Raw genomic sequence first — 13,832 nt, 5'->3', positions numbered from 1 at the left:
TGATACTTTCATATTTTATCTTGATTCCATCAATCATGATGTAAATTTTTTATGAATATTGGCGGTTGTGGTATTACAATCTTATCTTGTCTCTCATTTCTTTTTGTTCTTCCTATTTGATTTTATGGCTGTGAGACGTACACCTTTGCCCATTTGTGCAAAATATGAATATTTGTCCATATTCTGGTTATCAATCAATCAATCAATCAAAGCCGAAATCTCATAAATAGAATCGGCTACGTGAACCAAATATTAAATTTTTTATCTTGGAAACAACCTTTTTCAAAGATAAGATTTTGGTAATGTTTACTCACTTTTCATCTTGGATTTATAGAGAAAGAACCCTCTCTAGTACTAGAAGTTCCAAATAATCTTATAGATAGTCACTATAATCTTTCAATTATAACTAACAATCAATTTTTACTAAATCTACAAGGTCACCCTAAAACTGTTCGATACAATAATGTTATTGTACACCGGTGTACACAAAAGTTTTTGCATACACTGTTAGTGTCTCACACTAAATTTTATAAAAAAAAAATTAGGCATCATACGATGAACAATCTTGATTACACAAACAAACTACTAGACTTCACTTGTTACGTTTGAAAGGTTATTCTTTTAAACAGTTCATATTGAATTGATTTAAATCTGAGATCTTCTCATCTAAAGCAATCTTACCTTTTCAGGTAAAGATAAGGATACATCTAAACTAGCGCTTTTTTTTTAAGATACGATTAGGGTGCCTCTTCTATCAAAGGAAGGGTAGGGTGAGGATCGAAACCCCATCAGAGGGAATAAGATGAAGGGACTAACTATCCCTCCACTCCTTAAACCTTCTTACAGTCAACCATCTCAACTATTTGACTCTTAACTCTTGAGAAAAGATAGTTATATAATCTTATTTTTTGAGGTCACAAATTCGAGCCCATTTTTCACTGATTATGTAGCAGGGTGAAAAAGTATTATGTCTATACTCTATAGTTTGTACTCTATGAACGAATCTAATAAAATTTCATATGACAGTATTTTATCACATCCATAAATCATAAATGGTGATCAAAGTCAAGTTTATTAATAATGTCATAAGTCAAAACGTGCTAACTAATTTAAAACTATCCTATGCTCAACCGATACACTTCGGACCCCACATACTTCATGCTCAAACAACCACTTGGCATCCTATAACTTTCTACTGTTACAATATGACTACTAGTCTACTACAAACAGTTTTTGCAACCGTCATATGAACAAAGTACGAGGAACTCTTACATCATATCTTATATGTTATATCCCTATCATATAACTATTGTACCTCGCATTAAATTTTCAACTTGTTAAATTTAGTGCAACATAGATTGCATGTAACAATAACATTAATAAAAGAATAAGAAAAGAGAAAGATTTTAGTACCACGTTAAGATCGAAAGGCAAAGGAGAAACAGAAGGAGAAGAAGAATGAATTGATGAAGACTCTTTCACACGTTTATTACTCATCCACCGCTTCCCTTTACTCCCCCAACAATTATTATTACCACCACTACCTTGTCCAACCGACTCGCCGCTGCGGCCGCCACTACTTCCTCCTCTCATCTCCTCCTCCACCTCCACCGCCACGGCCGCAGCGGCGCTATCGTGTTTCCTTAAACTAGCCAAAACCCTTGCTATTTCAAACTCTCCGGATCCTCCTCCTGAAGAGGAACCACTAGACTCACCATTATTATTATTATTATGTGAACTCATCATCATCGATTATTTTAATTTATTTTTAGATCTTTATTTATCAGTACAAAACCTATATAACTTGTACAAATAAGTATATATGATGTATATGTATATAAATATAATTTTTATAACATATGATAAGATATGATATGATGATAATATTGATATGAATAAATGGTGCAACAAAAAATGTATGGTTTTTATAGGAGTTAGAATGGAAAATAAAATAATTGTTTAGAGAAAAGGGTGATGACTGCTGGGCGGCAGAAGGTTGGGGGGTTAAAGGCGGGTGGAAAAGCCAGGTGTATAACTCCATTTCTATGTTGACACATGTGGACTGTTGGCACTTTCAGGCTATCTCTCGCCGCCACGTGTCCTTTTGTCCACGCTGGCACACTCCTTCGTTTGTTGTTCCATAACATGCTTTGCTACCCCCTCTCTCCATATCTTCGGATAATGTTATCCCTTTACTTCTTTAATTTTCTAATTACCTAAGATAGATATATTGTAACGTTTCGAATTTTACGTTATAAAAATTTGTGATTAAAAGAGCCAAACAAAGTTGAATGTCCAACATTATGTATGTGCATCTTTGTTTTAGTAAAAGCATACTTAGCTTAACTAGCTAGGATAGATGCACAAGAGTAGTTTTAAAATGGGCTATAATGTGGCAGTCTTTTGATGCTTTTATTTTTTCACATGTTCGGAGGATAGGTAACACGGTAGCCTATCTTATGACAAGATGGAATACTCGTGGTTATTTGGAGTTAATCTGTATGAGTTCGTTCCCGCAAAATCTTGTAATTTTAGCGGATTAGATGGACAATAATGTGCTACCTTCCTTAGGTGCACACAACTGCAAATAATTAGATGAGAGTAGACAAATGAGTTTTATTACCATGATTACACATATGTAGTTCCCTTAAACTATAGGAAATCTCTTGACATATATTCCAAAACTATAACATATTTTAGAAAAACCCTTACAGAGTTCCTTAAATTGTAGGAAACCTCTTGACATAAAAACAAAAATACAGTGAAAGAAAATTTTACTACATTTGATTACGGTACACAAAAAAGAACTTTTGCTTCAATTCGTTGCTTGTTTCATTACAATGGGTTGGCGGTGGCTTCGTATACTGTGCAAGAATAATAATTATTTTATTATTTGTGACATTGGTGACAATAATGTGTTGAATGATACAAGTAATAGATTTGCATTACAAATACAAACAGCTTTTAACACGTAGTTCGTTGTAGATAACTATAGTAAACTCATTCTTATTATCGGAATAAAAATATCTATATTAGTCAATTGAGATTTAATTTATCACCTTGTGGACTTGTGGTTAGTAGGTTAATTTCTCTCAATTATTTATATTTGGTGAAACTTTCCTAGGGCATGTTTGACAAAATATAGCAGAGGTAGCTATTAGTTGTGATACTAGTTGTATCATACAACTAATAACTAGTATCCCCTTGTATGTGTAACTGTCAACTAGATGTAAATTGTGAAAATAAATAATTAAGTATGAGTGTTTGGCAAACCAGCTATTAGCTGTGATATTCTAAAAATAAAGAAGAAAAATTCCAACAGCGTTACCTAGATTTTCACAAAAGCTAATAATATTAACTAAACTCTACTTCTACCACTATGTTGCCACATACTAATACGTAGTATTTTTTACTAAGAAATGGTTTGAATAAGTCAAACCACTAAAAGCTACTCAAAAGCTAGTGCCGAACACGTCCCTTTCGCCTGACTTTTAAAGTTTTTGACACACAAAAATTAAATCAAAGCAGATTCATTTAGGTTATTGTTTACCCTTAAATAAGTTTTGCAAGATAATTTCCTATTAAAAAAAATAAGTAAGTTTAGCAAGATAATGCTTTTGTTTGTAAACTTGTTGGCCCTGCACGGTTATTTTGGACGTAGCCTGCACGGTTTTGTTTTAGGACATCAATTTAATTTTCAAAAGTCATACTAATAGAGTGTGCTTTCTCTTATAAGAGTTTTATGTGATACTCCGTACTAATGATTTTCATACATTACTCAAAAGTTTTTTTTTCTCAAATTGTTACAACTAAAATTAAACAAAATAGTAGTTTATGTATATGTTAATATGAGATTTAAAGAAATATTTCAGTATTTCTATTCAATCAATTGAAAAGAAGACAAGTAGTTAAATTTGGGAACCAATTAAAGAAGAACAAGATATTGGCAAATTATATGGCTGTAGATCAAAGGCTTAAAGCGGTGAAACAGATATGACGACCTCCAGATGGTTGATTTGTGGCGGCATTCATAGAATTTTGTGCCCTCATTTCAGTTTACTTTCTTTGGACAACAATTTAGTACACTTTATTTTAGTCGAAAAATAAAAAGATAGACCCAACCTTTAGATTTGTTTACTCATTAGTCATTAACTCTTATGTTTGGTTACCCAAAGTAGATACCAATTACCAAACTAAAATTTCACAAGTATTAATCCACACAACGTACTCTATTACATTCCATGATATTTCCAACAATTTGATTGACACACTTGTTCATATAAAGGGACGTGATTAGGATTTAAAAGCTATAGGGGTCAATTGGTTAATAAAATTAAAAGGGAGCAAATATACTTCAAAAACCAATAATTTCACTTTACTTATTATCAACCAAAAAAAACATTATCCCACAATATTTACAAAAATAAACTCACATGCATCTTTCCGATTCACTAAATTATGAGTGAAATTATAAAAAATAAAGGGAGATTTAAAGAAAACAAATCAATTCAATTAACATAAATTGTAAGAGTTAAAAAATTAATCCATTTGAGAAGAATAGTGGAGTTGAAGAAAAGTTTATAGCAATATATGCAGTAAAAAATAAATTTGGAAAAGTGTGAATGAAAAATTAGATGAAGAAGATGAATTTTAATGACCACTAATCCCATAAAGTAATAGTGTTATATATTGTAGTTAAGTACTTTGTAGTATATATATCATTAAAGTTACAATGTCATAATAGAAAAAATGTTTCCGGATTGGGCCATATGAGTCGGGCTGCTGCCAGCCTAGCTACGTACAACTATACACGTTTAACTATAATCTAACAATAAACTTTAGAAAAGTTTGATTTTTACCACCTTCAAATAACGACTTTATTGAATTTACCACCTCCAAAAAAAAAAATTACTTTACCATCTCATAAAAAAATTAAACATCAGTTTTCCCACCATTATCCCCAAATTCTCTCGATTTTCCTTCTATTTAAACCAGCATTGAAGTTTTTTTTGCGATTTTCTTCACAAATCCTTAATTTGGGTAGTACGTGAGCCAAAGTTCGTTCATCTTATAATTTGCTTATAGCTTGGTTTTTGGTCTGATTTGTATCCTTAATGGCTTAAGGATTGCAAACAAAAACGTGCTTGATCTTATAAATACCGAATCCATGGAAGAGCAACAACAATTACTCGTACTTGAGCTTCTTCAATTTCTGTTTCCTGAACCTGATTGTTATATGACAGAGGTTTCAGAAAACAGACGGCGACGAAGATTAGATCCGAAATCTGGAAAAAATTTGTACTCGTAATTCAGAGGTAGCATTGTCATTTCTACTGCCAGTTTTTCATTGAAGTTAATTGTATTTGAACACAATTACCATAATCTAACCCTAATTTTACTGCCCAATTGAAATATCAAAAACCCCCCAAATTAATTTACACTTACATGAACCCTAATTATTTACAATATGAAATTGGGGTTGAATTAATAACAGAAAACATGCAATTTCAATTATACTTGGCAATTGCAACATAATCATGCAAACAATTGCAAAAAATTACAACAAAATTCATGAAAATTGCTTACCTTTTCGCTGTTTGTCGTCGAACAGTTCAATTGATTCAAAGCCGAGTACAATCTTTAATAATTTGATAATTTGAGGATGTGGGATTGTTAAGGATCACCCAGAATTAGAATTTGTGAAGAAAATGGCAAGAAAAAACTTCAATCTTCACGAAATAGAGGTAGAAATGAAGAAGTTAGGTTTAAATCAAAGGAAAATCGGGAGAATTTGGGGATAATTTCAAAAACTAGTTGTTATGGTAGGCTCCACTGTGGTTTCCGTCACCGGAGTTAGGCTTAAAGTAATTTTTTTTTTTTTTTTTTTTGAGGTGGTAAATTCAATAAAGTCGTTATTTGGAGGTGGTAAAAATCAAAATTTCCTAAACTTTATAAAAACGTTTTGATAGAGAGTGTTGTAAAATTAAAGTGTAAATAATACGAAAACGAAAGTTAAATTATTAAAATGTCTGAAGGTAAAAGAAAATAACCATGTCTTTTAAAAGTATGAGAGAGTTCTTAAGAGTATATGCAAATAGTTATATTAAAATAGTATGCAAATGTAGAACAATAACGCCAATTACAAAAACTTATTCCAAAATCTAAGCACATTCGGAATTTTTAAGTTATACTCGTATTCAACTTAAATTACAAAGTTGTTGATGCGCAAATTAAGTTAAATGACAACTCAATCATTTAAGAGGAACTAAAATGCGATACAAGTTAATTTTGTCAAAATTAATATGTATACCATATATTTTGTATGTCATGTATGATAAATATATTTATAAGAATATCCTCTCATAATCACTACTTATTGTATAAAATAATATTATATGTTCTTGTTTGGACAAGACACGGGGTAAGCTAAGGCAAGAGAATCCTTCCCTCACCTTCCTTTCTCTTCTCTTGGTCCCTCTCCTTCCTTTCCCTTCACAAATGCTAACTTAACAAAGTAATTGATAGTGGACTGAATTTCTGCTATGCAACAAGTGAAGCAACTGTTGTAACTCATTTCAATGCAAGATTAACCTTTGCTAAAAGGAGAAAAAGGAGGTTCTTGGTGCACTTCTACAAATTAAATTGCAACATATTTATAGTTGAACGTAGAAAGGAAGGTTACTGCTATCTTTTTTGTTGTTGGTTGGGAAGTTAAAGATATCAAGTATAGATGGAATACCACTAACTTGGCAATAGAGATGTACTATATTTGAGTAAGGATTGTGTGATCGCCAAAGACGAGAAACCAAAGCAGCAGCAACAACAGCAACAACAGCACCATATACATGCTCATATCTCGTCGTACAAAATAGATCACATTGTACTACACTACTACAACAATCAGTAACAAATCCAATTATATGATAGATGGATTACATAACACTAAAACACATATACACCAGAAAGCACAATATGGCTTAAGGGGAAATGACATTAGTATTCCAAAATTTAACAATCCCATACAAACTCTAATTTCATGAGAGCAAGTAAAAGTACAACTTAAAGGGATTAACAAGATCATTTCTCTTGCCGAAAACATGTAAAGCAATTGTTAGATAAAATAAATCACACAACATGAACATGATGTTCAGAACCCCCTGGACTGCAGACTGCTAAGTAGGACAAAATTTCCAAGCTTTTATCTTATTCTGTCAAAATAAGCTTTCCTTCTGAAAGACTTCTTCCTTTTCCTGTTGTTTTGGGTGGTTGTGCATGGATTAAGTACAAAACTTCTTACGATTCCAACGATCAGAGAAGTATTTCTAGAATGATGATCACGGCATAGGAGCAAAGCCAGCTCCACGCCTGTGTGGTGAAGGAGGAGGCAGCCCTCTGGGAGATAGTTCAGTAAATTCCAGTGCTTGGAATCTGAGTTCTAAGGGATAATCAGCAATACATCCAATCCTAGGGCCAGCCCCAGTTGACCAGGTCCTTGATAGTTGATGTCCCAGTTCATATGTATCTATCTTTTTGGAATTGATCCTTTCAAGTATTGCTTCTTTGGGAACCTCTGTTCTTGGACTTTGAAGACCGCCGGACAAAGTTCTCCTGTATTCATTTCGGGGTTCAGCCTGTTCTGGCATAGAAGGTTCTTGCTTCAAGTTTTCTTCATTGGCTATGGAAGATATATCACTGTCAGGTACTTCAGAATCTGATGTTTCAACTTTGGTCATACTAATGGATTGATTTTTCCCGTAACTGGAGTAGTCCTCATCTGGTCGCTCAATCTGAAAGTAGAATATGCAAAATTTAGGAATTGCTAACGTCAACAATTCTAAGAGTAACCTTTCCATCCATTTTTTTCATCAGAGCCAGAAGTTATTTCCAAGTTTGGCCAATATCATTTATCACACATATCACTTGTTCAAGCCAGGATGTAAGATGTTAACTAGTTCTCTACACATCCAAGAAAAGTGAGGAAAAGAACCACTGAATTACCTCAACTTCACTGAGGTCTATACCATTATCCTTTAAAACTGAAAGAAAGGCATCAAGGCGGTCATCAGATGGACGATAATGTCCACTATATGCTGAGATGGACTGCAAAATAAGGTTTATTTAAAATTAGATTTCAGAAAAGGATTAGAACAAACTAGTACAAAAGTGAATGTAGTGTTAAATAATGACTTTGAATGAAAATAACAAACATATTATAATTCAAGAAGTCAAATATCCACAGTAACAAGCTTCTCTGCTTCGCTAAGAAAGGAACCATTCTAAATGTTTGCTTCATGCCTGATGATAGCACAGGGAATTTCCTGGGCACAAACACAGAAATGAGCACACCTTGGAACCTATGGTGGTCATTGGTCAATAGTCTATCATTCAAAATCCGAGGGAAACGCATGGTTTAAAGGTTCATAAGATATACAAGTAATTCTCATATACTTCAGCAGCAAATAAACAGAGTTCAAATATGTCTGAATTTTTGAACTATACGTTCATGATCTTTTAACAATATGTGCATTCAGGATCAGGATGTGCACAATGGTCCCAAGTCCATGTATAACAATTGCATTGCAACACTTATCAAGAGAGACATAAGACTTTGAAACCAGCAAAGAAGCAAAAAAAGACCATCCCAGTGAATTGGAGGGGAGCAAAGATCTATAGCCAATACTCTAAAGAAAAGGGTGCAGAGTAGGGGAAGAGTTCTAGTGTTTCATCTTCAATCAATAACTATATACTAAAAGACACACCGGCAATGACACATGTCATGTTCTGATGTGTCCTTAGTTTTTTTTTATTTGAAAAATTATTATGGAAAAAAATCTTATACATTACATAAAAAAAAATAAAAAAAAAAAAAAAGATACGGAATAGAAATTGTTACATATATAACAGATTATAAAAGATTTGATGTATATTTCTATAATCTATTGTCAACTATATAAACATAAGTAGATACAGTAAGATTTTTTTTTTATAGAATTTGTGTCATATATTACAAGAATTCTTTTTTTTTTATTAATTTTATTTAATTACATATTAGAAGCTCAGTAGTTCGAATATCAAATATTAAAAATTATTTAAAATAAAATATTTGATGTATCCTTCCACAAAAAATTAAAAATATAACTTTAAGCATTAAAAAAAAGTGACATTCTTCACATAATTTGAGACATATATGGTGTAATGTCCAACGTTTTTTATCCAAATGATACCAATACAATTTGATAGTGAAATCGGGTATATAAAATAAATATGCACATTAACAAATGTGTAGTTTCAAATGCCCCAATCATCGTTCACCTTTTATAATTTATATATACCCGGGTTCACATAGAGGTAGGTGTACGGGTGTACCCAAGGTAGTTTTTTTTGCTTATTTAATATATTTTTTTCTTCTCATTTAAGAGTTAAAAATGAGCAAAAATAAAAAAAAAAAATATTGGCTAACGTATTCTTTCATAAATCATAATATTATAGACAAATTTATATCGTATAATTAAACGTACTGTTAATACGAAACAATTATTAAAAGTTACCGTGCATGGCACGGGACCTAACCTAGTATTCAGATAATACGATCCTTTCTACATCTTTCAACTAAGAGTACAAGAGATCCTGCAACATCAGCCTAGTTTCTGGGTTCATTACAGGCCATAGAATTAACCACCCTATGTAAAGTCTAGCTGGCATTAACACTGTATCATCCAACTTGGACTAATTATCTCTTTTATCAGGTGTTAGATTCGGAGTAAGCAAGTTTGATTTTTTTTTTTTTTTTTTTTTTCCGAAACCAGTAAGCAAGTACTCCCTCCGTCCTTTTATTACATGCATATTTCCCATTTTGCATGGGAATTAAGAAAGTTAAAGATTCCTTAAACCTAAAAATTGAGAGTACAAATATGCATGTAGGGTTAGAGAGAGATAGAGAGAAAGAAAAAGTGACTGAGAATTAGGAGAGAGGAAGTATTGGGAATTGATGTAAAAGTACAAAAAAGAAAAAGAAAAGGAAAAATGATGACAAATCATCAAAAAGAGAATAATATTGGCAAAAAGTACAACCTATAAATAGAAACAGACATTTAATTTTGATGACCCAAAAAAGGAATACAGGCATGTAATAAAAAGACGGAGGGAGTATATAAGAATAAGGGGTAGAGTGGCTTTGGTAACATGAAGTCCACTAATATCATAGTGAGGTAATGATGGTTGTGCTTTCCCTTTAGAGACCGATATCCCGCAGCATAGGGCCACATAAACTTAGAATGGACTTCTGCAAAACCATTAAAATTCCTATGCTGGCTCCAATACTATACTCATGATTTCACTCGCAAGCTAATTCAACGTGTGTGATGTGTCTCTCTTTTCCTACATGGAAGATAGGTTCTTCAATGAGGATGATACATGGAAAAGAGGGGGCCATTTTCCTGCAAGGTCTTCCCATTTGTTCCATGTTCTCCTTGATGATGCTTCTTGTGTGACTGAGGGTGTACCCCTCCCAAAATCTTCAATCCCACAAGATAAACAATTGCAGAATTTAAGGTGCTTGTTTGGCCATCGCATGGAGGTCCAAAGTGCCTACTAACCTAAAGTGTGGATCAGCTTTAAAAGTAAATAATATTCTACACAAAACATCCGACAGGGACACAAGGTTCCTTCTCAAAACATATCTACTTTGACAAAGGTGAAACAGCACGTGCTTTGATTTGTTTTTTCACTGTGAGGAAGCTTAAAGAGCTCATAGATTGTTTGGGTATGAGTGGAGAATTTCAGCAATGTCTTCATTGTTACATGCAACCCTTTGTTATAGCTTGGCTTTAAACTTATAAGCTACAAACCACAAAAAATATCACGTTTGCTTGTATAAAAATTGTGAGAATCCCAACACCCATTCTTCTATTCTTATTCACATTCTTAATTTTGGTGGAGAATGCAGCATGTAGTTTGGGAATACATAACAAATAAATTGATAACTCAGCAAGCTATCTAAATAGTTTTTTTGGAAAATCAAACAAGGCTTGAAAGACACAAGTAATTAATGTGAAAATCTTGCTCAATAAGAGGAGTTAAAAAAACCCAAAAGCCAAGAGAAGAACAAACATGCCAAAGAGTTGGACACTTATGCAACTTTGCTTCTGGCACCCAACACATATTTGCCTTGTAGTGGCAGTCACATGTGCCTCACATTGCAGAGAACCAAGCTTCAAACTATCCTACACGCCCATGCAAACAAACTACAAGCCTACAATTCTACCCATGATGGAAATAAAGTGAGTCGACAATAACACACAATTTAGTACTTCGTATTTGAAGATTAACTATTTCTAAAAAAAAAAAGACAGGACAAGAGACCGGAAAACCTCAGAAAACTGTTCTAACATGAGCTACAGACTGGAATAATAAAGTGATACAGAAATCCACCACGAAAGTAAAATGTACCTTGAGAGTACCATGTTCCACAACAAATCGCCCAGCAGCTACAGTAGCTCCTCCAGCTAAGAAGCTAGAATGATGAAATTTTCCTTTCTTTTTCTGCAATAAGCTTGGAAGGTGTCAGTGGTAGTGAATACCCAAAACAAAAACAAGAATAAAAATCAATAAAAGACAGCTCTTTGCTATTGAGTTCTCTAGGAGATCTTACCTCACCAGCATACAATTTCTTGCAGGTGCTCATAACAAATATCCATTTGGTAATTCCTGATGTTTTCTTCCTTGTTTCGAGCAACTCCCTAGTGACTTTGTGGATGATCTTCCCCTCAGAAAAAATATACTCGTAATGTTCTCTCTCTTGCTGCAAATACCAAATGAAGTCAATAACAGACGTAAGAGAAACACTATATAAAAGATAAAAGTGCTTTCACTAGTCAAATATATTAACAGAAGTGCATACAGGTCCAAGATACTGGATGCATTGCTCACGTAAATTCGATCTGGGACATGCCTTGAGATCTAAATCCTTTCCATCTCCGACATCCAGCCTACAAAAACACAATAACCGACATGATTCCTAACCCATTCTTTCATGTATAAAAGGCATAAAACTTAACAACACTGTTTGAGCAATACTAGCCTCCTGTAGTAACACATTATAGACATGATCAACTAATTTTGAAATCATACGAAATCTGTGATTAAGCTATGTCAAATTCATGGGATGTTTACTCATTGCCAAACAGAATAACTAACACAATATCACACTAAAAGCAAGCATCAGGTAATAGTTTTCCTCTTATTCAGCAGAAAAAAGTGTTCCAACTCAACAAATTAAGCATACACCAACAGATGGTATCCAGATTCCGATAATTGAGTAAGCATTCAGAGCACAGAGAACCCAACCCTTACACTTGCGAATCAGCCCCTCATTAAACCCTATAAGACGCGATGCCCATAAACACCATATATCAATTGTATCATAACATAGCATAGAAAAACAATGTACATCCAATAATCATTGTTAATATACATTTTCATCTAAAAAGAACACAATCCCAAATCTAATCCCCAAAAAAGGCGCTATATAACAGAACATTCCTGACTCAGATAATCAGATGCTTACCAATAGAAAAATGGTTGACCAGAATTTGCTTTAGACCATTCATCATAATAAAGATGCAAATTATGTCCATAACGATGCCTTGGATCAATCTACAATACAGTACATGATCAATAATTTGGCCAAATAATTTCCAAAAAAAAAAAAATAAGTAAAAAAATAAATAACAAAACGTATTGAAAATTACAGCTTCAATCCAATGCTGAAAAGCCAACTTCTGCGCTTTAGAGTCCTGAGACAAACCTTTACCCACCTATAAACATAAAACACCCAAATTCAAACAACACTCCAAAATTTCACCCAATTACAGTCGTAACTCCTCGACTAAAAAAAAGGAAAATGATATACACAGCCCTCAACAACGGCGAAAAAGTCATTTACTCGCTGACCGACACTTGTCGTAAATTAAACAAAATTACATATATTAGAGGAAAAAAAAAACAAAAAGAGTGGATGAAAACCTTGGAAGCAATCAAACTAACTCTATTCCAACGAGAAGCCGCCGATTCAGGAAAGTTAAAGAAGGAGATTGTACTATGGTTTAACCTAGCGTAGTCAATTGCTTGCCACCTACCCAAAAAAACCGCCATTAATATCCACTCATAACAAAAAATAAAACAACAAGACATTGCAAAATTGTACTCCGTAACAAATAATAATCATACCAGAGTTCTTCGGCGACAACGGCGGTATCAGCTAACCTACGACGAGTACGATAACTCCGGTAAACCTTCTGAACCTTCAACGCCGCACCAACGCTCGAACTCACCGGAGATTGTTCATCCAACGAGTCAACCCAGCTTTGACTCGGTGGTAACTCGGTCTCTAGGTTGCATTTTCGACGGTCTGTGAAGGTGAATTGCGTCGCATTTCTGGTACTTAGAGTGTCAACCTCCATTTTTGCTTTTTTTTCTTTTTTTTTTTATTCTTTTTTTTTTATTCTGTGAGAGTGGAAGAGAGAGAAAGGAGATGATCGGAATATATGGAGGAAGAAGGAGGAGAGAGAATATAAAAGAATTAAATAAGGGTGGGTTGGTTTGCCGGAAATGCTTACGTGGAAATTTCTTTTTTTAAAAAAAAATTAAATTGAATTAAATAAGCAGTTATTATTAACAGGTTGGCAGTTTCGTAGTGGTTAGTTGTAGACTTGTTTTTTTTTTTTTTTTTTTTTTTTTTTTGAGGTCAGTTGTAGACTTGTCAGTCGCGCGTGTTTATTTTATGAATAAAAATAATAATTAAATAATTAGTGTTAAAAATAAAATATCTAGTT

The 13,832-nt window shown here is 33.4% G+C and overlaps 1 protein-coding gene across 1 annotated transcript; it reads right to left on the bottom strand.

Annotated features, from left to right (window-relative positions):
- Nucleotides 1–6,973: 6,973 nt before the first annotated feature.
- On the bottom strand, nucleotides 6,974–13,561 carry LOC145616258 (IQ domain-containing protein IQM3-like). Its single transcript, XM_081670954.1, has 9 exons — nucleotides 13,228–13,561; nucleotides 13,024–13,132; nucleotides 12,750–12,815; nucleotides 12,566–12,654; nucleotides 11,900–11,987; nucleotides 11,651–11,800; nucleotides 11,449–11,541; nucleotides 7,999–8,100; nucleotides 6,974–7,787 (listed from the first exon to the last, which is right to left on the bottom strand). The coding sequence occupies exons 1-9, from the start codon at nucleotides 13,458–13,460 to the stop codon at nucleotides 7,335–7,337; spliced, it is 1,383 nt and encodes a 460-aa protein (XP_081527080.1). The 5' UTR covers nucleotides 13,461–13,561; the 3' UTR covers nucleotides 6,974–7,334.
- Between the last annotated feature and the right edge of the window lie 271 nt (nucleotides 13,562–13,832).

The sequence above is a fragment of the Chenopodium album genome, chromosome 26, assembly GCF_948465745.1.
Source record: "Chenopodium album chromosome 26, dcCheAlbu1.1, whole genome shotgun sequence".
Classification (NCBI taxonomy): Eukaryota; Viridiplantae; Streptophyta; class Magnoliopsida; order Caryophyllales; family Amaranthaceae; genus Chenopodium; species Chenopodium album.
The sequence above is the reverse complement of the archived record's forward strand: the minus strand, read 5'-3'. Positions and strand labels throughout refer to the sequence as shown.